At 36.2% G+C, this 26178-nt stretch overlaps 1 protein-coding gene across 1 annotated transcript in view; it reads left to right on the forward strand.

Annotated features, from left to right (window-relative positions):
• Graf (GTPase regulator associated with FAK) overlaps window positions 1–26178 on the forward strand; it is a 184301-nt gene that overhangs the window by 111121 nt on the left and 47002 nt on the right. Inside the window, exon 3 of the mRNA XM_074183358.1 lies at window positions 10385–10555. Within this exon, the coding sequence (XP_074039459.1) occupies window positions 10385–10555 (171 nt within the window). The remainder of the gene's footprint in view (window positions 1–10384; window positions 10556–26178) is intronic.

Consider the following 26178-nt stretch of genomic DNA (forward strand, 5'->3'; position numbering starts at 1 on the left):
AAGAAAATAATAAAAAATAAAAAGTGTAGTCATCACCCGAAGACGATTGTAGATACCAACAATCGAAACGTCGTGAACTAACGTGACTTGGAATCTCTACACTTTTTATTTTTTATTATTTTCTTTTTTCATTCCTTTAATTTTCATTTATTCAATTATTATATTTTTACTTGTAGGTTATTTCACTATCATTTCATTTCAGGTTTATTGTTGCTTAATATAATTGTTATTTTCAACTATTCTTTTTTAATTATTCTTTTTTACTTGTTTCAGGGATTTCAAATCATTTTATATAGTAGACAATGGAAGTCCGAACTAGTGAAATTCATCACGAAACATTGTCAATCACCTTCAAACAAAGGCAAACATTTAGTTTACCCCGATAAGTTACTGCGTAAAATCAAAGTATTTTTCACAAAGAAAAATGTTATATTTATCAGTAACTTGTCGTATTCAAAGATTTGGCCTATCAAAACTGGAGCTACGAAATTGTACAATACTTATCTGAACGTTTCAGAGGCCAAAATCTGCCTCCGTCTTCGAACGAAATTCAAATATATATGCAGTTTTGCTGATTGCTGAATTTTATTTCCCAACTTCTTCGACAAATGTCAAAGGAGTTAAGATACGTATTGTATTATTTCTTAGCTGATGAGTGATTTTTTTGCTGGTATCTTTTTGGCAACACTGTTTTTGACAGATCACGCGTGAATTGTGTATTGTATTATTGTCAAACTTGTTCAGTTTGGTCTATAATTTAACCATGAATCGACGAATGAACAACGCTTGCAAATTATTGAATTTTATTATCAAAATTCATGCTCGGTGAAGAAAGTGCATCGTGCACTTCTTCCAATTTATGGGCAGTTTCGTCGGCCTACTGAGGGAGCTATTCGGAAACTTGTGACTAAATTTTGAACCCAGTTTACATTATTGGACATTAAACTACCAACACGCATACGTAGAGTGAGGACCGAAGAAAATATTGCGGCTGTATCCGCCAGTGTTCGTGATGACCGTGAAATGTCGATTCGCCGCCGTTCGCAGCAATTGGGCCTCTGTTACTCCACTACGTGGAAAATTTTGCGAAAGGATTTGGGTGTAAAACCTTATAAAATACAGCTGGTGCAAGAATTGAAGCCACACGACCTCCCACAATGTCTAACATTTGGTGACTGGGCGCTGGCAAAGTTGGAGGAAGATCCACATTTTTATCGACGAGGCTCATTTCTGGTTGAATGGATACGTTAACAAGCAAAATTGCCGCATCTGAAGTGAAGACCAGCCACAAGCATTGCAAGAGCTACCGATGCATCCCGACAAAGTCACTGTTTGGTGTGGATTATGGGTCGGTGGCATCATCGGGCCGTACTTCTTCAAAGACGACAATGGCCGGAACGTTACTGTGAATGGCCATGGCCCAATTGAGAGCCGTCTTCGGTGGACAGTTTATCTCACGTTTGGGGCCCGTCAATTGGTCGCCTAGATCATGTGATTTAACGCCTTTGTATTATTTCTTGTGGGGTCATGTTAAGGCTCATGTCTACAGGGATAAACCAGCAAGGACTGACGCTCTGGAAGCCAATATTGAAGCAGTTATACGTGAAATACCGGTCGATATGTTAGAGAGAGTGTGCCAAAATTGGACCTTGCGCATGGGCCATCTAAAGCGGAGCCGCAGTCAACATTTGCATGAAATCATCTTCAAACAATAAATTATATTGATCGTTCTACCGATTCCAATAAAGTTTTCATCATCTTTTTCAAATTTTTTGTGTTGCTTTGAAAATCAAATCCTATACCTCTTTAAAAATCACCCGTTATTTTTTTGATAGTCAAAATTATTGAATACGACAAGTTACAGATAAATAGAACATTTTTTTTTTGTGAAAAATACTTTGATTTTACGCAGTAACTCATCGGGGTAAACTAAAAATAAAAAACTAATTGATGCAGTTTATTGTATAATTTTCACTATAAAGGGTTTTACAAAAACCGCGACACGTGTTTCGCTATACATGTTTCGCTATTGTATAGCGAAATACGTGTCGCGGATTTTGTAAAACCCTTTATAGCGAAAATAATACAATAAACTGTATTGATTAGTTTCAATATAGATTTTCATGAAGTATCAGCCAGTTCTATTCAATCAAACTAAAAATTTTGACCTTTCTACATCTGTATAAAGTTCTCTATTATAATTTTCATATTTTTCTGATTATGGAAGGTGAAAATATCCGAAAAAAGGTCGATAAAAACTGATTTTCCTCCACAAAAAATGTTTTCATTCGTAGAGAAAAATTGGCCAAAAATCACTCAACGACATCATATAGTATCAAGCTGAAAAGAGGAAAAAAATAAAGTTTGGAAAAAATAGACAGTATGAGTAGAAAATTCTCTATCAATCAGTAGAATGAATATTTATTGAGATATGGAGCTACAAAACACATGAAATTAAAACAGAAAAAATTTTTGAAACAACTTATTATTTTGTGTAAATTGGTTTAAATATGACGATGTAATTCCTGCGAAGCCGGGGAAGCGTTGCTTATATGCGAAGCCGGGGAGGAAACTTGTGCGGAGCCGAAACGCGTCGCAAGAATTATCTAAAACTCACCCGTATTCTGTAGATTTTGAAATACATTTTTCATTTACGACTGTTTCACACTGTCATGACATGATGAAAGTTAAACTCAATTAAACCATACTAATTCAATTGTACGCCTCCTTCAACTGCTATTAATGAGGAAGCGCATCATAAGGCCAAACTCTCTCTTTACAGAAATCTTGTAATAAAATCTAAAAATCTCAATCCAGAAAAATGATCGCCCACCCGATTATATCAATTTGGTTATAGTGGGCATGCATATTGAAACATGAAGCAGTGTCTACTTTCTAATTAATCATTTCGATATTAATTTTGTGCCGTTCGTAACGGGAATTCCTTTTTCGTAAATATACGTTTCGAATGCAATTGAATTAAAATACAGTGCTTTCCAAAAGTAACGCTTAAAAGCTGTAAAATCTTTGACAGAACATTTCAGAAAAATACTCTAAGAGCTACATCATGTTGAAATTTCCATTTGGTCATGCAGTTTTTAACCTTTATTATAAAGGAGTTATGATTTCAGCTAACGATGACTCGATTGGTATAATGTTTATGCTGAATCTTGCAATCTTCTTAAATTCAGCTAATAATAAATATAGCTCAAAAAAACTAAAAAACACGCTTTTAAAGAACATCGAACTAAAAAGTTACAGTTCTTTATTATACAAGGGAAAAAAGTATTAGATTTTAGCTCGAGCTAAAATCTAATATTTTTTCCGTGTATGATACACAATATATATCCGAATATCCGTGAAAAAAGTACTCACTATTTTTACGGGAAGAAAAGTAATTTCATAAAAAGTGACATTTTGTTACCTGTCATCAGAGATAAAATGTTAAACTTTTTACCCGTCACAGAAAATATATATTTTTTCAAATGAAGAAATACATGTGAAGTGAGTTCGAATTATATCAAGGATGTCATGTACAGCAACCATCTGTCCGCGAATAGATCAAGCAATAATGTCGATAAAATACAAACATACACAGATACATACAGGTGAAGCTAATAAAAGCGAGTTAATAAAAAAAATACGTTTTTTAAATGAATAAAATACATGTAAAGTGAGTTCGAATTATATCAAGGAGGTTACGACGGAATAATGTCGATAATTCTGTCAAATACGGATCCCGATATGAAATGAAAAGGAGACTTACAAACAAACATACATACATACAGGCCAATCCATCGATTAGTTAATTTTGTTCGAAAAATTTCCAAATTGTACACCATATACATTGGAGTAAAAATATTTTCCGCAAATTATCGTAATAGTAGTAACTGCAATACTCCCTCTTCTATCGTACATTTATTACTAAATACAAAGGAGTAAATTACCAGAATTGGCTTACCTGCCAACCCAACTTTTATGTATATTATAGGCTTTATTCTTCGATTGATATAAAATTACTCAGTTTATTGAACAAATGAGTATGATTGAAAAAAAATTTACTCGAATTTTTATTTAATTATAGTCTGGCCAGGATGTTTTCAACTAGCTCACTAGCGATTTATTTTTCAACATAGTAAATTTCATAGAAAATACTTTTCATCGATTAATCAGATGGATGAAAGTCGCTTCTAATTCGGATCTTCCACTAAGACAATTTTTGCACCAACTTTACGGGTGATATTTCCGCCAATGAATCAATCTGAAAGCCGTATTTTTTGTGTAATTACAGGGCCGTAGCTAGACGGTGGCGAGATGTGCCCCCCAAGGGCGCAGGTTCAAAATCAAGCATTTTCTTTACTTTTTATATTGGTGTCGTAAAAAAGCTATGTTAATGGGAAACATATTTCATGTTGATGGTAGATGCTGGTCCGCCCGGCATCGCCCGGTGAGATTCCATCGCAGCGGCTTAGGCAGCGTGAAGCTTTCGGGCTAACGTTTCGTTGCTGTGTCGCTGTTTCCGATTTCAAGGGTGGGAATATAAGAACAACATTGGCGTGAAGTTATCCACAGATTTCTGGCCACACATGCTGACGTAGAGGAAAATAAAAATCTGTGGTTGGGATACGAAATTATTAGCACCCGTACTAATATCTGTGGCTGGAAATACCTATTCACTCTAGGTTAGGTTAGGTGTGAAGTTCAACTCAGTACACCTCGAACTTCACTGTATAAGAACTCTTTCTTTTGAAGAACGGCGTTTATGTTGAATAAACTTTCTGGGAACGTTTTTCCAAATGAATTTAATCTTCAGCGATTCAAATAACTTTTGGTAATCACACTGTTTTTGTATTAAAACGGTAAATAATTTCGAAGAAATTTTGAAACATTTTCAACTCCCGCAGATTTCTCAAACTCGCTAAGGGCGCAGAACAGCCTTGCACGACACAGAGTAGTACGATCTATAAAATGATTAAATATGAATTTTCTTGTACCATTGAAAATCACTTGGGAATCTGGTCTTATCTCGAACCTATTTTTCTCAGATTGCCAATTTTTTTCAATACGACTTACCTTTGTGTCAACTAAGAACTGCCTTATAAAGTACTATTCCCGGGTAGAGAGGACTGGATCCTCCGGGAGAAGGAAATATTAAGAGCAGATAGTTGTTGGTTCACAGATGGATCAAAAACACCTTCTGGTTCTGGTGCAGGTGTTTTCATGTTTTCAGTCGCAGACCCAGGACAGAGTTATCTACCTGCCTAAGAACTTATGCGACTGACAAGCGGAAATTTACGCTATTGAATTGTGTGCGGAGAGATTGGATAAATCCAACCTCACTGACAAGTCAATAAAAATATTCTCGGACAGTCAAACGGCGTTGGAAGCTCTTGGCCCCTACCGAGCAACGTCTAAATTGGTAGCAAACTGCCAAAAACGACTCTCCTTGATAGGAAGACTCAACAGATTGTCTCTGGTCTGGATTCCTGGCCATACTGGCCTGGAAGGCAATGAAGCTACTGACTCTCTTGCAAAGGAGGGTGCTGCAAGCGGCTTCATTGGACCAGAACCTGTCATTGGCATCGCTTTGGGCTTTGCCAAACAAACAGTGAACACCTGGATGGCAAGAAGAGTTATGGACTTCTGGCAGAACCTTCCAGGATTGACTCACTCCAAGGCGTTTATTCACCCTTCGAAGCTTGATACCAAACAGGTTTTGGACTACAGTAGGGATGAACTATGATGTCTAACAGGCCTTCTTACAGGTCACTGTCATTTGAATCATCACATGCAGAGACTTGGACTGTCGGAAGACAGTGTGTGTCGCCTCTGTCTCGAAAATGATGAAACTGCAGAGCATATACTTTGTACCTGCCCCGCTGGGGACCGAATCAGGTTCTTTGAGTTCCGCAGATCCGTACTCTCACCTTCTGACATGAAAGACCACTCACCATACAAACTAATCGGCTTCGTTAAGAAGCTGGGTTTATTTGGCCGAGTGTGAATAGGTGTGAGCCACAATAAACCCTTATGGGTTGCGGTGGAGAGTCGAATAGACCCACTCACTTTAGACCTACCTACCTACCTTTGACTGTGATATTGGTGATCATGTTGGTTGATGCCTTATAGACAAGTCTACTGAATGAACCTTCAAATATTGCAGCCTGGCAGGGATGTTTCGTGCTGGTAAGTATCGCTGTTGTTGCACTTGGCTATAGCGTAATGATGAGAGCAACTAGGTCGAAATACATATCTACGGTTTTGATACAACTGTAGAGTCTTCCATTGAGCGCTTCCTATATTTAAATTTAAATAAAACAAAGTGTGTGTGAGATATCATCGACATTTTTTATTCGTTTGATGGGTGAAGCGCATCCAATTTTCTATGACTCTGGCGCATAAATCAGGCTGAATTCGACCGATCGATGGACATGGTTTATGTTGGCTTTGAGGACCGCTGTGGTTAGTGGCTTATTCGCATACACCACTGACTTACGAGAACCCCACAAGAAAACGTCTAACGGAGTCAAATCGCACGATCCTGGTGGCCAGTTCACATCACCTCCACGTGAGATGACCATGCCCTGAATTCGCTCATGCAGAATATCCTATGTGGCATGAGCTGTGTGGCACGTAGCGGCGTCCTGTTGAAACCACCTGTCGTTGGTGCCCAGATCATCCAATTCACGCCAAACAGTGTTGGTGATGTTCTACAGTTTCGGTTTATGACATGGCACTAGTGACATAACTCAAAAATCGGTATTTTTACTGTATCAAGTTGATATAGTTTAGATGATACTTTTTAGTTGATAAAGAAATATTCACCAATTTTTTTCATAGTCTTAACTCAAAAATAACGATTTTTGAGTTGTGTCACTTTATAAATACTAGTGCGACATGTGTAAATTCATTTTAATTGAATGTTAGTGTTGTGTAAACTGGGAAGTACTATTTTCACCTTACCTATCCAACAAAGTTGCTAATCATCGACCTATATTGCTCGCCGTTGACGATGATGGCCTGGCCAACGTCGTTCTCAAAGAATTATGGACAGATGATGGTGCCAGCCCAAAATTTACACCAAACAGTGACGGAAATGGACATAACACCCATTTTGATAAAATAATTTTATCATTTGCACTTGTTGTTGAATGCTATATCCGTCATGGCAAAACAGACTGAATAAATGACAACTGATTTGACAGGTATAGCTTCAACAAGATGGCCGTTCTCAATTGTCAAAGTTTGGAATTCCCTGTTGGAAGACCCTATATATTTATTTTTACGATAGCCTTCGTGTAAACTATTTTACCGAATTGCCTTTTCATCACCAATGTCCAGTTGAAATGTTTTTATGTTTTGGTACCCAAGTGCTAAAAGAAGTTAGTTTGGCATTTACCGTCCACTTAACAAATTTCACTTTCTGTACGGAAAATTATGAGAAGTTTTAAAACTAGCCTACATATTCCTCATCAGAATTACAAATACCACGGTTCACGGTGGCATGAGCATATTACTATGCGCCCGCTTTAGTAAACAATAAACTTGAATCGGCGGCCCCAGTACCTGAACTATACATTACTGATAGAATGAGAAACAATCAATCTTTCATTATTTTTCGAAATGCATTCGATTAGATGATTGACATATATGTCAAGGTAAATTTGAGGTGAAGGTAGAGTGCGTGGAGAGTAGACTAATTCGACTGATCCTATAAGTGGATATACCAGATAACAAAGACATTTCTATAGGTTTGCCATTTTGTCTAGTCTCTGGAAATGTTATTTGAATATACAGTGGAAATGAAACAAGGCCGATTTTTTATAGTTGGCCTTCACAGAAAAACTTCCTAACCCGTCGAGTATTTTTTGCGTCTAAACACTGTCTTTGTCAGTTCTGCGAACTGATAGTCCAGTCATTTTAGGATTTATTTGCGAAAAAATTCCTAGTGAGCTGAATTTTCGTATACACCTTTATCACGGCGTTGTAATAAAGATGTGAAAAATCGACATTGATATTGTACCGGCTAAAAGACTTGTAAAGGTCGAAACGTTACGAAAATCCGTTTTTCGCAAATATCTCGAGACCTTTTGCTCGGAGGTCAATAAAGTTTATTATAAAAATTGTTCGTTGTGAAATTATCTACGAAAAATTTCCCCCGCAAGTACAACGCTAAGAAAGCGGCTACATTATGATGATGCACTCGTTTCTTCACCACCTTCGAGGTAGAATGCAAAACGCGTTTTTTTTACATGGTTTTTCCCGTAGGCATAACCTATATACATAATATGTACAAAAAGTAATTTTTTATTCAAAGGTGAATAATTTTTTATTTGAATGCTGAAAAATACCGAAAAAATTAACTTCAGTATATAATTTTTTTTTGTCATTCATTGTCGATATCTTCAATTTCTATATCATTAGCACTTGCTGACAAAACGTCGAGTGGACTCATTCCTATATTTAAATTGACATCTTCATCATTTTCATCATTGATTGACTTTGTGTTCAGTAGGTCATCGGGTGATGGTGGTGATAAAGTTGTTATTGGCTGTAGTATATTATTTTTCTATTATATAATATGCTGTTGAACTGCTGAAGAAGTAGGTGGTAATAATGAAAATTTCACAGCTCTGCTTTGTCTTGTTAGTTGAGCAAAGCTACAGTATCTGTAATTATATATCGAATGTTCTGATTTTGGAGCAGCGTCCGTTGCTATTATAAAATGTATTCCAGCATCTACAGTGACATCTTCATGACTTTCATTTTTCCTTTCCCAAGAAATACTGAAGTTGTATCACATACGATCACGGCATATAGAAACAGAGTAATTTTCTTGCAATGTGGATACTTGTTGAGGGTATCAGTCGAGTATATTTTTGTTTGTAACATTGTTTTTTCCTGGTTTGAAAAATATGTAGGTTGATTGAGTATTTCTGTGCGTGCTTTGAGAAGTACCAACAGATCATTGCCTTCGCCAACGATAATTGTAGTATTATTTACTGATTTTTCAATGGTTGTTTCAACTATCAAGACGTCAGCATCATCACGTGAATGTCTTGTAGCAATATCAACTTCTTCGAACTTTTAATAAGGATTTCAATAAATTTTGTTTTGTTAAATCGATTAGATAAGAATTTTTCTGGACTTTCGTCGATTCATCGAAATGCACTTTGCAACAGTATTTGTACCGAAATTATTTGATAAATAATTAGTAAATTTGTTAGTGACGTCAAATTGGTAGTAGATTACCAAAAACGACTCTTCTCGATAGGAAAACTTAACAGATTGTCTCCCTGACTCCCTTGCGAAGGAGGGTGCTGCAAGCAGCTTCATCGGACCAGAACCTGTCATTGGCCTCCCTTCGGGCTTTGCCAAACAAAGATTGAACACCTGGATGGCAAGAAGATTTATGGACATCTGACCGAATCTTCCAGGACCGGCTCACTCTAAGACGTTTATTCCCCCATCGAAGTTTGATACCAAACAGGTGTTGGACTACAGTAGGGATGAACTATGATGTCTAACAGGCCTTCTTACAGGTCACTGTCATTTGAATCATCATATGCAGAGACTCGGACTGTCGGAAGACAGTGTGTGTGGGCTCTGTTTGGAAAATTATGAAACAGCAGAGCACATACTTTGTGCCTGCCCTGCTGGGGACCGCATCAGGTTTTTAGAGTTAGGCAGAGCCGTACTCTTACCATCTGATCTGAAAAACCACCCACAATACAAACTAATCGGCTTGTTTAAGAAGCTATATTAATTTGGTCGAGTGTGAATTGGTGTGAGCCACAATAAACTCTTGCGGGTAGCGGTGGAGGGTCGAATAGACAGACCCACTCACTTTGGATCTAACCTGACCTATCCTAACCTAGTGACAAATGCATCATTTTTTTGTCATACGACACGTTGCATAAGAAATCCACCATCAGTTAATTATGTATGTTGCATTATCACGAACTACTTGATAATTGATTGGCACGAAGTAGTCGTATATTTTCTCATACCAACATTGTCAAATAGTACTATTGGATACGGACTCAATTCATATTATAAATATTCACAAAAATTTTCCTCAACGCCCAGGTATCAGATAATAGTTTTTAAGATACTCAAAAACATGAATGGGATGAACGACCTTATTGAATGAAGAGCTTAGTAGATGAATTTGTCAGGTGACTATTTTGAAAATAGGATATTGGATGAAATTTATATATACAATATAATATACATAAAATATACAATATAGCATATTCATCAGTCCGACCATTTAGCAATATTATTTTCTAATATATGTATGATCGGCGATCTTTCCAATATCTTTCATAATTGTCTTAATTTTCATTCATCTAATAATATTTTTATTTTCTTTTCGTTTCAGTTGGAGAACGCCAATGGTGCTGTAGTGAAACCTCTGGAAGAATTCCGAAAGAAGTATATCGGAGGGGCCAAAAGCGAGAAAAAGAAATTCGAAAAACAAACGGCAAAATTCTGCCAGAACCAGGAGAGATATTTAAATCTGACGACGAAAAAGACGAATTCACTTCAGGAGGTAAGCGATAACGTAGCAACTTTATGCCTTTATGTTTTATGTGCTATTTAGAGAATGCCAGAACGAGAAAATTAATGGCATATTATGAGCTGGGGTCAACAAGTTGAAATTATAATTTTATGAACTCGAGATTTAAAACAAGATTCTTATATTGAACGAAATTCTTTTTATTGTGAAAACAAATCAGAATTTGTATCGACTTTCCTTGAGTTTTTTTTTACCTTCCATAATTTGATGAATACGAAAATTGTAATGGAAACCTTTAAACGCATGTAGGAAGGGCAAAATTTTTAGTTCCCTCTAATGAATTACTGCGTAAATTCGAAGTTTTTTCAAAAGACAAATGTTCTATTGATCAGTATTTAATAATTTTGACTATCAAATAAGGAGCTAAGAAATTATGGCGATATGGAAAAATGTATGTATATTTGCAATTTTTTTCCGCTGGTTTGCTCTATTTCTAAACTTCCTCGACAGATATCAAAGGAGTTTCAAAAATACCCAAATAAGGTCGGTGAAGATTCTGATCTTGAAACAAAATAAATGTGTCTCATACAGGGTGTGTTAGTCAGGTCCATACTGTCGATTGCTCCACACGGCGTCAGTTCTAATTATTATATAGGGTGTTTCTTTAAGCGCTTCCTATCTTTGAATTCAAATAAAACAGTGGGTGAGATACCATCGAAATTTGTTATTCGTTTGAAAAACCTATTGATGTCATTTTGTGTGGAATATAATATCGTTGGAATATTCGCCACGGCTTCTAAGGCTGAATTTGACTGGTGGCATAGGTTATTTTGGCTTTGAGGCCCGTTGTGGTTTGTGGCTTATTGGCTTATCATATATCTGCGACTTTAGAAAACCCCACATGAAAAAGTCTAAAGGGGTCAAATCACACGATCTTGGTGGCCAGTTCATATCACCTTCACATGAGCTGACCATCTCCTCAAATCGCTCGTTTAGAATATCCAATGTGGCATGAGCTGTGTGGCATGTAGTGCCGTCCTGTTGAATCAACTTGTTGTTGGTGTCCAGATCATCCAATTCAGGCCAAACTAGGTTGATTATCATCAACCTATACGGCTCCCCGGTGACAGTGATGGCCTGGCCAATATCATACTCAAAGAACTATGAACTGATGACGCCGCCAGTCCAAAATCCACACCAAACAGTGGCTTTTTCAGGATGCACTGGACGCTCTTGATTCTCATGTGGATTGGTATCGTTCCAAATTCGACAATTTTGTTTGTTCACTTACCCATTCATCCAGAAATGGGCCTCATCGCTGAAGGTGATTTTTTTGTTAACGTTAGGGTGAGTTACCAACTGCTCCAGAGTCCATTCAGCGAACATACGTCGTTTTCTATGGTCGTTGACCTTCAGTTCCTGTGTCAGTTTTATACTGGTGTAGGCCCAAGTGACGACGCAAAATTTGCCAAGTCGTGTGCTATTTCAGAGTTCTTGTGAGCGAGGCGAAATCGACTGCTTCGGATTCTCCTGCACACTCAGACAGCGGCAATGTTTTCGGCAGATCTTGCGTTTCGTCGACGTATGGGTGTTGTTATCTCGTTTACTGAACCAATGGACTCAAAATCATCCACCTACCTCTTGGTAGGACGATAATGGCGACCGTAAAATGGGCGAAGCGCGCGAAAACACTCATTTTGATTGAACAATTTCATTATTTGCACGAATTGTTGAATCCTATACCCGTGAAAGGTTAATTGACGAAACAGATTGAATAAATGTCAACTAATTCGACAGATTTAGCTTCAACAAGATGGCCGTTTTCAATTGTCAAAAGTTTGGAGGTCCCTTTTGGAAGGTCCTATATTTTTAACTCTCATTTCGAGGCAATTTATACTATCGGAGCAGTTTTGAATATGCTATTTGATTGAATGAAATATTTAGATTCGACTCATCTTTGTGCGAAATTTCCAAAAATTCGTCATTACGTCATTTAGTAGAATAGCATTTTATTATAGTTCTAAATATTTCAATACTCTTAGTATTTCAATAAACATAATAAAAATCAACTAGTAAGTCCACTTTCACTACTTTCATTCATAAATTCACAAAGTTCTCTGTGACTTCGAAACGATGTGCGGGGCCAATTTCGTCCATATACCTTAGGCGTGCGCTTGAATAAAAATGAAATTTAAGGATACTATAGAAGATTTTGTGGTAAGTTTCTTATAACCAGTAATAAACTAAACACACAGTATCAACGACCGACCGTATATTATAAACTAATCCGATACCTAAGTACCGTCGAATCCTTCGATACTACAGCACTGAACGCGTTGGATGAGAATCTCATCCTAAGAACGGTTGAAGGTCCCCGGCAACTCGGGCGGATCACGTGGCAAGAGATCCTACTGGTTATAATTATTCTACTGTGATATACAGGGTGTAACTGAATAAGTGTAAAACATTTGAGGAGGTGATTCCTCATCGAAAAAAAGATAGGATCTTCTATATAAAGAAACTTCATTGGAGCATCCCTTGTTAAGATACATCCCCTTAAAGGGGGTACATAAAATTTGTATAACAATTTTTTTCACACAAGCACTGAAAAAGTTACAATACAATGGTACAGTTTACCATTTGAAAATTTATTTCCGATAGCCTGTTCCATTCTGAACAAAAAATGTATCTTGGGTTTTTTGCCCAAAATAAACCAGTTCGCAGCAAAAATTATTTTACGATACATCGTCATAAATGCGAACTGGATTTATTGTTATTTTGTAGTTAGTACCTGCATTAAACGATTAAAGGGTAATAAACAAAACTAATTTATTAATAACAAAACACATAACATGTAGAAATCATAATAAATGTTCAATATGTCTACCTTCAAACATTACGCATGCGTCTAGACGTTGGCGGATTGAGCCACGTATTCGCTCAAATATTCCTGGAGTCTCTCTGATTACCCAGCACGCATCGATGATGCAGTTTCTTAAGTCCTCTACATCGCGAACAGAAGTACAATAAACCAAATGCTGTAAATGGCCCCAAATAGAGAAATTGAGAAAACTGAGATCCGGGGATTGAGCGGGCCAGTTCTGTGGTCCTCCTCGACCTATCCACTGATTTGCATATGTTCCAGTTAAATGCTGACGTGCTACTTGACTAAAATGGTCAGGAGCACCATCATGCATAAAAAACATATCCCTTCTGACGCCCAAAGGAACTTCCTCAAGCAGTACTGGATGCACTTCTCTTAAAAATTGAACGTATGCCTCACCATTTAATCGAGAAGGTAGAAAATGAAGCTCAATTAAATCATCCCCAATAACCCCGAGTCACACGTTATGAGAAAACTGTTCTTGATGGTTAGTTTCGACAATAGCGTGAGGGTTTTCATCAGCCCATATGTGGTAATTATGAAAATTATGAATCTTGTCCCGAGAAAAACTACATTAGTCTGTGTATTCTATCGTCTTCAGAAAGTCACGATTTCTTCTAATCATTTCCAGCATCCAATTGCAAAATTCAAGACGGTTCGGAAAGTTTCGCGGTAAAAGTGCCTGTACTCGTTGCTGATGGTAAGGGTATAAGAGTTGTTCCTTTAAAATTCGAAATACCGTCATATGATCAACATTTAGCTGGAAAGCAATCTTTCTAGTACTGGTGGTAGGTTGTTCTTCAATCAAATCTTCCTCAAGCTGTGGTGTTCGTACTTCTCGATGGCGACCACAATCCTGCGTTCTTTTGTCGAATGAACCATATTCTCGTAATCGTTGATGAAGTCGAGCAAATATTCTATGTGAAGGATGCTGCCGTTGAGGATACATTTCAGCATATCTTCTAGAAGCTTCTAACCCATTCCCCTGCGACAGACCGTAAACGTAATGCATATCAGCCATTTCCTCATTTGTGTATGCCATTTTAATAACAAGTGAATTATCAAAGTAACAAATTAAGAACAGAACAACAACACACAATTAGTATTAATTCAATTTCGAAAATTCACAAACTGACAGCGTCATACCAATTTAATTGTCACTATCGCTAATAGCGACCTACTAGATAGTTTTTCGTATTTTCGCATTTATGACGATGTATCTCTGTAGTTGTTCGTAAAATAATTGTTTGCTGCGAACTGGTTCATTTTGGGCAAAAAACCCAAGAGACATTTTTTGTTTAGAATGAAACAGGCTATCGGAAATAAACTTTAAAATGGTAAACAAATAATAAGACAAAAAGTTACATTGGAAATAAATTTCAGGGATTTCGTTTTCCACCTCTTACAACCATGGGGTAAACCAAATAAATTTCTGGCTGTCTTTTTGGTAGTACAAAACGTCAGGTTAATTTCAATATTGTAACTTTTTTAGTGCTTGTGAAAAAAATTGTTATACAAATTTTATGTACCCCCTTTAAGGGGCTGTATCTTAACAAGGGATGCTTCAATGAAATTTCTTTTTATGAAATATCCTATCTTTTTTTCGATGAAAGATCACCTCCTTAAATGTTTTACACTCATTTAGTTACACCCTGTATAAAAGAATTTTGGTAATATATTGGGTTCATTTTGTCCACACCGTAAATCAATGAGTATTGATGCCATTAATAAAAGTATATTTTTTTGTAAATCACCTAATAGTGGTAAAATAACAAAAGAGGTACTTCATAACGAATAAACTCATTTATTCCAGAGAGTATAAAACGATTATTTATCATAATATTTATTGCATTATTGTTGCTTTATTTCAACTCTCCCTGTGAATTATATTCATTCCATAATTATTACATCACATATATCAAGAGTTGCTAATGATTTACACTCTGGTAGTCAATTTTATCAGTACAGCATTTCTATATATTAAAAAAGAATTTTTGGACCGTAAACAGTTGAATATTCTGTAATAATTCTACTATCAATAAAAACGTAAAAGTCGTAACATAACCAATGGAGTGTACCGAAAATCAATGGAACTTCAATTACTGTCATTTCTCTGAGGTTTGATTCTCTCGGGTATTAGTCAAGAGAACAGTTGATTTCCGACAGGCATTTGCCAGATCCCACTGTGTATGATCGTTGGGAGACGTGAATGGTTCGAATGTCAATTTGAAATAATACGAAATATTTTCTTGGCGTAATACGTATATTTCTCCTTCAGTACACAGTCATCAAGTCTGATTTGATTTACGTCACGTAAACTTGCATTTAATAGGCAAGAATATAAACAAACAATAATTACTTGTTGATTGTTATTTCATGGTATTGACCATAGGAATGTTTCTTTCTATCAAAGTGGTATTGGTAATGGTGCGTAATAAAGTATAGATTTTTTCGTAACGGATGCATTTAAATCGGTTGAAACAAATGTAATTTGTTGGCTATTGTTTTCTAGGAGACAATAATTTTTCACAGTTTCGTTTTCGCGCTAGGTGTATCTCGAAAAAGTGCACAATCGACAATTTAGAAATTGCAGTATACAAAACAACAATTAGTTTCAAATTACATCGACGCGGTTTCTAAAATTTCTGTTACATTCATCATTTACCGTGTTCATGCACACAGTCTATTTAATGAGAACTTCCGTTTGTAGATTGTCGTTCATTTGTCCTTTCGAAGGACGGATTCACGATTCGAATTTCTCTAAATCGACTCGAATCGAAGTAGACGCCATTTTTTTCGCCACTTGTCATTTCGTGAATGCCAATGATTTTCATTTTATTTTGTCAATTACTTTATGTCCAAGAAAATTCAAGCTTTCAACTTTTCATCTCTAGGAAACTTTAAGCTAGTTTACATTAAAAACACTTTATTGAATGTAACGAACTCACTCATAAGCGTACCCCAAGGATCAGACATAGGTCCGTTTAGTACGTGAATCAGTAAGGAAATGAAAATTAACATCACACATTCATAAAGTGTTCATGTCTTTATCAACTTTATGCCACTACAAAACTAAATAGATTAGTGTCACAGATAATAATTTAATAGTCACAAGGCAAATAATGAGAGTAATTACTTTTAAATTCCGAGTGAGCTGAAAACGAATTTTTGTAGCTGACAATTCAAAATCATCAAGTGAACTAGGAACATATTTTTGTGGGTGATGATTCAAAATAGTTAGAAACTTACTTTCACAATTTTTCAGTTGAAACTTTGAAATCATCAAGAATTTATTTGAAGGGTAACGATTTTAGATCGTCGAATGAGCTTTGAACGAATTTTTCTAAGAAACAATTTGAAATATTTGGGTGAGCTATGAATTTATTTTTGTAGGTAACAATTTAAAATCGTAAAAAACGTATTCTCTTGGGTTTCATGTATTTAGGATCGACCGATGAGTCCTAGCTCATTTTTTATGAGTGAAATTTTAAAAAATGTAGAGAACTAGACACGCCTTTTTGTGGTTAACACTTTGGGATAATTGAAACGTGTTTTGAAGGGCAACAATTTAATATTTTAATATTATTTAGTGAGTTAGGAACATGTTTTATGAGTTACAATTTGAAATCGTCGGATGAACTAGAAACGTATTTCTGTAGGTATACATTTAAGGTTATCTATGGGTAAAAATTTGAAAATCATCATCAATTCATTTTTGTGGGTGACAATTTGAAATCGTGAGGAGAGCTAGAAACGTTTTTTTGTAGATAATAATTCATCATCGTCGGGAGAGCCAACATAATTTATTGATTATATGATGGAATTGGCCAATACTTGAAGAAAATCCATAACTTACGTGTTTTGATCACCAAGTAATCATCTTCAAGAGGAAAATATAACTAATCCTATTTACAAAGTTTTTCCTATTTATACCATAGGCACCTCTGTCTTGAGTGTCTAATTAATTTCACAATATTACCTTATCTACTAGTCTTAAATTAATTTTACAATGTCTACTTATGTAATAGTCAGGTAAATCTAATAATTGAAATATTATTTCAACAGCTATATGAAATTAATTTCAGGATATTGCCTTATCTACTAGTTTTAAATTAATTTTACAATGTCTCCTTATGTAATTACATATTCTCCCAATTGTTTCTGTAAGTAAATTTCACGCATGATCTACACATCTTTGTAAAGAGTTTATTCTAAATTCAGTTGATTTCTTCCTTCCTTCGCAATTATGCCACTTGTATTTTCCATATAAAAATGGAGAAGTAGAAATCCAAAAAAGTTTCTTTCTCAAAAATTAAACTCCCCTCAAAGAAGTTGTATAGCACTTCACAACTGTAGTACAACAACAATATGTTGAAAATATAAAAATGTCAGGGTTATAAATACAAATTATGTGTTTTCATAACTAAGGTCAGCCATAAACAAAGTTAGTCTGTTATATATCGAAAAATATTAGGCTGTCTTTTATCTTTCATATCAAAATTGCGAAGTACTATGTTTTATATATATGCAGTATAATTTTCACACTTCCTGACCGAAGAATAAATATCCGGCTGCCTTTACATTGGGTTGCACGTGCCTTCTTAATGGAAATTGAGTGAAAATCCCATCTCTGCTTCTGCCATCTTCAGTCGATTGGAATCTGCTGCTGCTACTGAGAAATTGTTAATTTCAAATTAAAATCCATTTGCTATTCCACACTGGAGTTTTTGTCTAAAGCAAAATCGTTATTTCCCGACCTTTGAACCACAGAGGTTGCATTCATGTTAAGGTTCATCTTTCATGAAGGATAATCTATAAAGTCATTATATCTCTGGGAATCGAAAGAAAAGTATTTCCTTTGTCCCTTGGCGTCATCACTTGAGGCAGAAATTAACTGAGTTATCGTTTGACAATTTTGTCTGTTGATACTTTTCACAAAGAGGAACGATTTCAATTTGCAGACTTTTAAAGGGTCTTTCCTCAGTAGGAAGGAGATCCATACCTGGGGCGGTAGTTATATTCAGTTACAGTACAATGCAGAGAAATCATAAAATATCTGGTTTGTCATTGTCATCTAGAAATTGGACTTGTTTTTTTTTGTTTCTTTTTTGTTGTTTACGTTTCACAATCTGCCACGGATGGCTCTTACAATTTTTTGCATTGATACGTCAAGTGTTTTGTTCTAAGTGTACTATTTATAACGACTTATCGCAATATGGCTATTAGGATATTTCAAAAGTTTTGTCCATTTTTATGAGTCTACTTTAAACCATAATATCTCAGTGAAAACTAATTCAACACAAGTCGATCAATTCCGTCATCATAAAAATTGGGTGCTCTGAATTCGATGAAGTCGACGAACGCCGTTTTCGACGGGCTCTGATTGGCGAAGGTTATCGAAGTGATTGAAAATGTGGTAGTCGGTTGGCGAGAGGTCTGGGAAGTATGGACGGTGATTTGAGATGAGCGTTTTCGTGGAGCAGGGTCAGACCTTTTCTGTTGACCAGTGCCGGCTGCTGCAGACGCAAATTTTGGTACATTTCGTCGATTTCCGTTAATTTCGTTAATTTGTCCGCTTTTTAATCTATTGTTGACAAATTAATTTGGAGGTAGTGGTGTAGTTAATTACCAAAAAATCAATTAGGATAATCATCATTTAACAAACTCCACATCGGATCAAATAACTTTAGGTATATAAACAGCTAACCCTTGTCTTTAGATTCAGTATCAATTTGATTCTCCTGAAGATGCTAACCTTGTTAGTGAAACGCGCGTCTAGTGCAGAAATATCAGTTTGGTGTTAGGATAATTGATCTCTAGAAAAAGCTTTCAAGTTTTACACCAAAGGTTCCAATCTCATCGTATACACCGATTTTCGTGAAAATCTTGGTGTTTTTTGGTACTTTCATCAATATGGCTTTCTGGAGACCTTTTGAAACAAATGATAACATTACGTGTGAGGAATCTGTGTCAATCAACAGGGATCCGGAATTTGGAAATAAGGATTTACATGTTCAAGTTCAGCGAGTAATTTTACATATTCATGAATGCTTGAAGAAGGAAAACTGTCACACTTCACAGTGTGACAGTGTTTTGTCAGTTTGTGAATAGAATATGCGAGTTAACGAAACTATCTCGTTCGACAGTTTTTCGAGTCATCAATATAGGGGATGTCATTGACCATGCAATGAAACGAAAACAGAGGAATGAAAAATTCGCAAACGTTGATGGTGCTACAAAAGATGTGATCCGGCGAACAATTTATGGTATATACCAAAAAAATGAAGTACCAACCTTGGAAATGATTTGGTATAAATTACTCCACTATCCCGATTACAATTACAAATCTTTAGAAACTGTAAGAGGTGTCTTATTGTCTTGTGGTTTCAAATATAAAAAATTGAACAATCGGATGGTCATAATGGAATCGACACGCATTGTTCAACTCCGACAAGAATATTTGAGGCGAATGAAAAGCTACCGAGAATCCAGCAGACATATAATCTACCTCGACGAAACTTGGTTTGACACCCATGATGTTGTCAAATATGGCTGGGTAGACGAAACCAAGTATTGTGTTTTGAACACACCTTCTTCAAGGGGAAAACGTGTTATAATTTTGCATGCCGGGAATGAAAGTGGTTTCGTACCTAACGCTTTGCTTCTGTCAGCCAAAACTATAAAAGATTCGTCTGCTAATTACCATGAAGATATGACTGCGACTTTATTCGAAACCTAGTTCAGTGAGCAGCTTCTCCCAAATATTCCTCCAAACTTGGTTATTGTTATGGATAACGCTTCGTATCATTCTCGGTTATTGACTAAAATACCAAACAATAACACAAAAAAAGCAGATATTGTTGATTTCATGCGAAATCAGGACATGGAAATACCCGAAAAGATTCCAACGAAAAAGGTATTACTGGCGACCATAAAACAACGTAATTTCAAAAAAGAGTATATTATTGATTCGATGTGTGAAAGAAGTGGTCATATTCTCTTACGTTTGCCTCCATACTATTGTGTGTTCAATCCAATTGAAATGGTTTGGACCACAATGAAAGAAAGCTTGCGGAAATGCAATCAGTCACCGACTTTGAATGATGTGGTGCTTGACAATATAAGGCGATTGGTGAATGAAGTAGGTAATAGTGATGTGGAGAAGAACTGTGTGGCACACGTTATAAAAGAAGAGAACAAATATGTGCAAAGTTCCATAAATCCGATCGTTATTAAATCCGATGATGATTCCACCTCATCCGGTGTTATTATTTTAGAGTTTTCGACTCGGAAATCAACTACCTACCTCAAATTTCGAAGTTTTCCATAATTACCCATGGTGGAAAAATTCAGTTGAGATAACTTTTTCATGGGGTGATCAATTGCTATGATTGTAAGAATAAGTAACTGAAAAACTACCAGTGAAAAATAATATGCTGACGCCTATGTCGAGGCGGGAATTCCAATTGGTATTGGAAATACTATAACAGATGTGGCTATTTGCAAGCAATTTACGACTCAGTCCCAATACACTGAATCAATTTTAGATATAACTCAAAACTTGAAACTAATTTTTATTTTCACAAAGTTATTCACGGTACTTTCACTGTCGTTTTGATGAAAATTTTTTTCCGTAAAAAACCACAAAATCTTCAGTTTCTCTCGGGACAACGGCGATGCTTGTGTAAACTTATTCACAGATATTTCACAAAAAAATATCAGGGTTGGATAAAATTACCGTAAAAAGGAATCTTATTTAGTACTTTCAGTGACACTAACTTTTTTCATTGGAATGGGTCGAGTTGTAGGTTTCCCAATTCTCCATCCAACACTGATTAATTTTTGGAAATCTGATGAGTCGTTCGATTTTCGTTGTTGTGTAAAAGTGTATTCAGAACTCGTTTCGATTGGATGGATTTTCATCAAGTATTGGCCACCCCATCTATTTTGCTCCAATGTTCACCATCCATTTTTGACAATAATTGAAATACAATACAAATTTCATCGCAAGTACCACTATTTCTGTCCGACAAATTAGAACCGTGTTAATGTCACATTAACCCTCAAAAACATCTAGAGGCGTCGTATCAGGTGATCTAGTGGGCCGTTCTAAGACACCAAGTCTGCTTATGTACCAATTTGGATAATTGAAAAACCCAAAAGAATTTTCAACTGATGTTGAGTTTCATCAAGATGAGGTGCCTCCTCATTGGACAGGTGGATAGACAAACTTGGTTCCTTAGACAGGCCCGCTAAATCACCTGATATGACGACACATTTAGATTTTCTGTGGGGATTCGTGAACTCTGAAGTATACGTTCCACAACCGCTATCTATTCCTGAGCTCATGTATAAAATCAGATGTTCTATTAACGAGATCCCCCCATGACATTTCATTTGATATCATTGTTTTTTGGTACGGTATCAGTAAAAAAGTTATCACGGCAATTTATCTACAGACCGTAGCGGGTTGGTTAACGTGAGTGGTTCGTTCCACAACCTGAATCATCCCAACCCCGGAGCGATGAATACTCACTGCGTATCATCTAATTCGTGCTAGAAATCACACAGATATCATTAGTCTTCATCTTAGTGACCATTTTTCAATATTTGAAATTAATTCCATTTGGTGCTCCCAAACTGTATGTAAAGAGCAAGCAGTATCTGTGTTTAGTTAAGCCTGAAGAAGTTATGCTTTAACGAAACTCGTGGTCCATTAAGATAAACTGTATATTCGAAAATACAATAAAGTATAATTTGATACACAATACAATGAAATTTTAAAAGGCATTAACTTTATATGACACAACAGTCTCGTGTACAAGTTTCATTAACTAGATGTTTTACGTCCCAGCACGTTTTATAGTTTAGACGAAGGCTAAAATTTATCGATCTGGCCTTGTATTTCAGATGGACAGAAAACGATATGACGTCATACATTCAGGGGCGCGTATCGAACCGCTACGTCATAGTTTTCTGAGGGTGCGCGGTGATTCTGCCTCTCATAAGTTAGTATATAAATTGATATTCGAATATGAGGCATTACTCACTTATTTTCTGAATTCTCTCAAGACCAATTCGACTAATTAACTGCATACAGTTTATCCGGCAAATGTGTGTGTTATTTGGAGCATTTAAAAAAAGTGCGTTTTCTTGTTTGGACTCCTAAAACGCTGTGATAATGTGACCCAGATATTTCGGAAGAGTTTGTGAAAATGATCCCGCAGATGTATTTCAAGTACGTGACTGACATGAGTATTATAATATGTACATTTTTATTAAATGGACGTTTTCCAAATATCGGTGTACATTGCGTGTTTTTGGTATTGATTCATGCGATGTTGAGTGTTTTGTTTACATTGACAACATGTTAAAGATATATTCCCTGGTGATGCGATGATGGCAAAGTTCCAACGAATTTTTTTCTTATAAGTGTTACATGATGATTTACTTTTATTAGACGTGATAAAGATAATCTTATTTCTACCCTCAGATGTGATTCAATTCTTACATGATCGGTTTTGACGTTTATCTGTCAGATAGTCTACGATATATGTCCCAGCAGGAGTTTTTCGTTTGCCATTTCATTGCTTCAATTGCGGTATTTGATTTAAAAAAAAACAATTTAGAAACGGATTCTGTTGTCATTGATATCATTTTTGCTGTTGATTAGTTCTACAATTTTACATTTCAATTTTTTTCGTAGGTCACAAATACACATCAGTTTTTGATGGGGTAAAAAATTTAGAAATGTATCAATAACATATATTCATTACATTTAAATAAAATACCACTAGTTCATAATTGAATTTGAGAGTACTTACTATACAGTGTGGCCAGCAGAATAGGCATCATAGCTTTAAAAAATATTTACATATCGAAAATTAGAAGTCACGTGATTCAATTTTGCAAGTCAATTTTTTTGTCCATGTGCAAAGTTTCAGCTGAAAATGTTGATTTTGGCCCGCTTCTAATAAAATGCATTAATGTTGCAAAGCTTCATCTCCGACACATGTTTTCAAAAGCAGCACCATATTTAATGTTTGTTTTTCTGCAAAATCATAATCTGCATACTGAGATTTGGTCAGTTTTGTTTTTGATCCTGTAAAAGGTAACATGAAGTGGGTCCTGAACGAAACTGTAACGAAATGTATCTTCTACACATAAATATCGAAAAAATAGTTGGTAACGAATCATATGTGCTACTAATACTAGATACTTGTTTCAAAAGTGATCATGAATTACCAAGTCTAGGGATATTTTTATAACATACTAAATATCATAAAAATAAATGCATGAGGTCGTTTAACTTCGATTAAATTGGTACACTCGACCACCCTGTAGATTTCTATGGGTTGAACAAAGCCTGCAAAAACGGTAACTAATCTTTTATCAAGTTTTCGGCTAAAATGAATAATCTGAAAGTGTCGAGTTTGTACATTCTATGCAGTTCTTGCTCAGCAATTGAACTGGAAATATTGTGCTTTAACATGGAACGCCATCACTTACCATTGGCTGAGATGAATAGAGCTGTAGGGCTTCTTCAAGGTGGCATGCGACAAAATGATGTAGCTCTTCGTTTGGGGGTCTCCCAAAGTGTTATCATTCGATTGTGGCAGCATTTCCGTGAAACTGGCAGTCCAGCCGAACAACATCCAGGGCGAGGACGCGCTACAACTGCAGTTCAAGACCGATTTTTGGTCTTAACCGCAAGAAGACAACCGACAATCACAGCACCTGAGTTGGTTAACGTGTTGCAGCAGACGCACCAGGTAACCATTGGCCGTGATACTGTCAGAAATCGACTGCATGAAGCAGATCTCCACAACAGAAGGCCACTTAGATGTCCACCTTTGTCGAGAGGCAATCGCGGTAGAAGATTAGAGTGGTGTCAAGAACATCTAAACTGGGATGCAAATGATTGGGCCACAGTTTTGTTCACAGACGAATCCAGATTTGGATTTCATCCAGATTCTCGTCGAGTAAGACTGTGGAGACGACCTGGAAATAATGAACGTTTGAGACACGTCCAGGAAGTCCACACATACAGAGGTGGTACAGTAATGCTATGGGGCGGAATCATAATCGGCGGCAGAACCGATCCCGTTTTTCCAAATCGCTCCCTCACAGCTCGATAGTACCTCGACACCATTCTTCTACCTATCGTCCATCCGTTTGCTGGTGCTGTTGGTGAAAACTTCCACCTAATGCACGATAATGCTCGTTCACATGTCGCGCGTCTAGTGACTGACTGGCTCACCAACGAAGGAGTTGATGTATTGCCATGGCCAGCACAATCACCGGACCTGAATCCCATCGAGCATGTGTGGGACATGCTTCAACGAAGAATTACTCCGCATATGGGGAACATTCACACAACGTTTCAATTGAGAGAGCTTTTAATCGCTGAATGGGCAAATGTACCTCAACAAGACATTGACAATCTCATTTTGTCGATGTACGATAGATGTAGGGCCGTAATAAACCAGCGTGGAGGCCATACTTTGTACTGATTCCAGTTTTTTTTTGTATTATGATTTTTTTTTCGAGGTGCCAAAGAAGAGTCATATTTTTTTTTAGTTTTGCTTATATGCGCACTCGTTCGAAAACATATATGCAGCTTCTTCGAACTTTCTTTTGAACCAGTATTTCTCCCTGTGGATGATCTCAGCTTGAGACCACTTGATGTTCTGTTGATGAGTACAAACATGCTCTGCTTGCTGGTTTCTCCTCGCTGTGCCTGGTAATGCGGACATTCACCTCTTAGTTTCACCGATTTAAGATTCTCCGTACTAGCAGGGTATCCGGAAAATGCAATTTTTGGAACCGCAGTCCGCAATTGGTGGCCTGGTTTTCATGAAGCTGCTACGGTAGTACTCCCAGATCTGAAGCAGGTTCTCATGTTATACTTGAACCCAATTCTCCTTATCTTTTCTAACAATCCTCTTACGTAGGGAAGAGCAAGTACTGGTTGTGACGTTTTATTGCTTATATATAATTAATATTTCAGCTATTCACTCTACTTTTATTTGTTCTTTAATAGATTTAGACTCATATTAAAATCATATTAGACAATGGAAATCCGAACTAGTAAAATTCACAATGGAACTGGTGTTCAAAAAGCGTAAACATTCAGAATAAAATTTTCTAAATTTTATATTCAGCAACAAAATTTTCAACAACGACAAAATCCATTTGTATAGTACTCGTATAGATATATATGAGTATTTCACAGATATGGAGACTATATATTCTAGTAATTTACTGTTTTATTTCGAGAAAAATAATGAGCTGATAAGGTAATACGCAATAAAAAACACTGAAACCTTTCCATCATTAACGATGATAATTTATTGTTCCGTCTCACAACGGCCTATTTCGTAAGATTATGTGCATTATGCTCTCAAAAATAACACAAATATTTATAAAACCATTATGGAGATCTTCAAACGAATTTTTTATAGCTGATGATATAATATATTCACCACTCTAGCGATAAAGTGGAAATCGAAGACGTCATTTATCAAATTCCAGTGGAAACGAAAGTTACGTTAGATTGAGACGGAGAAATAGAAGTTTCTACGAGTTTCAATGGAATTGTTGAATATTTGAAAATCGCCATTAACTTATATCGTTTGAAATAAATCAGATTTTACAATCATATCCGCTGTTGGGGCGTTTTATAATTTATAATATTTCTCTTACGGATGTCAACCTGAAATGTCAAATTTGCAGGTTCAAGTTTTTAAGTTTTGTCGTTATCCGTGAACGG

Source organism: Leptinotarsa decemlineata, unplaced genomic scaffold, assembly GCF_025532065.1.
Source record: "Leptinotarsa decemlineata unplaced genomic scaffold, Ldec_3_MD MMD2_tig00026336_RagTag_RagTag, whole genome shotgun sequence".
Lineage (NCBI taxonomy): Eukaryota > Metazoa > Arthropoda > Insecta > Coleoptera > Chrysomelidae > Leptinotarsa > Leptinotarsa decemlineata.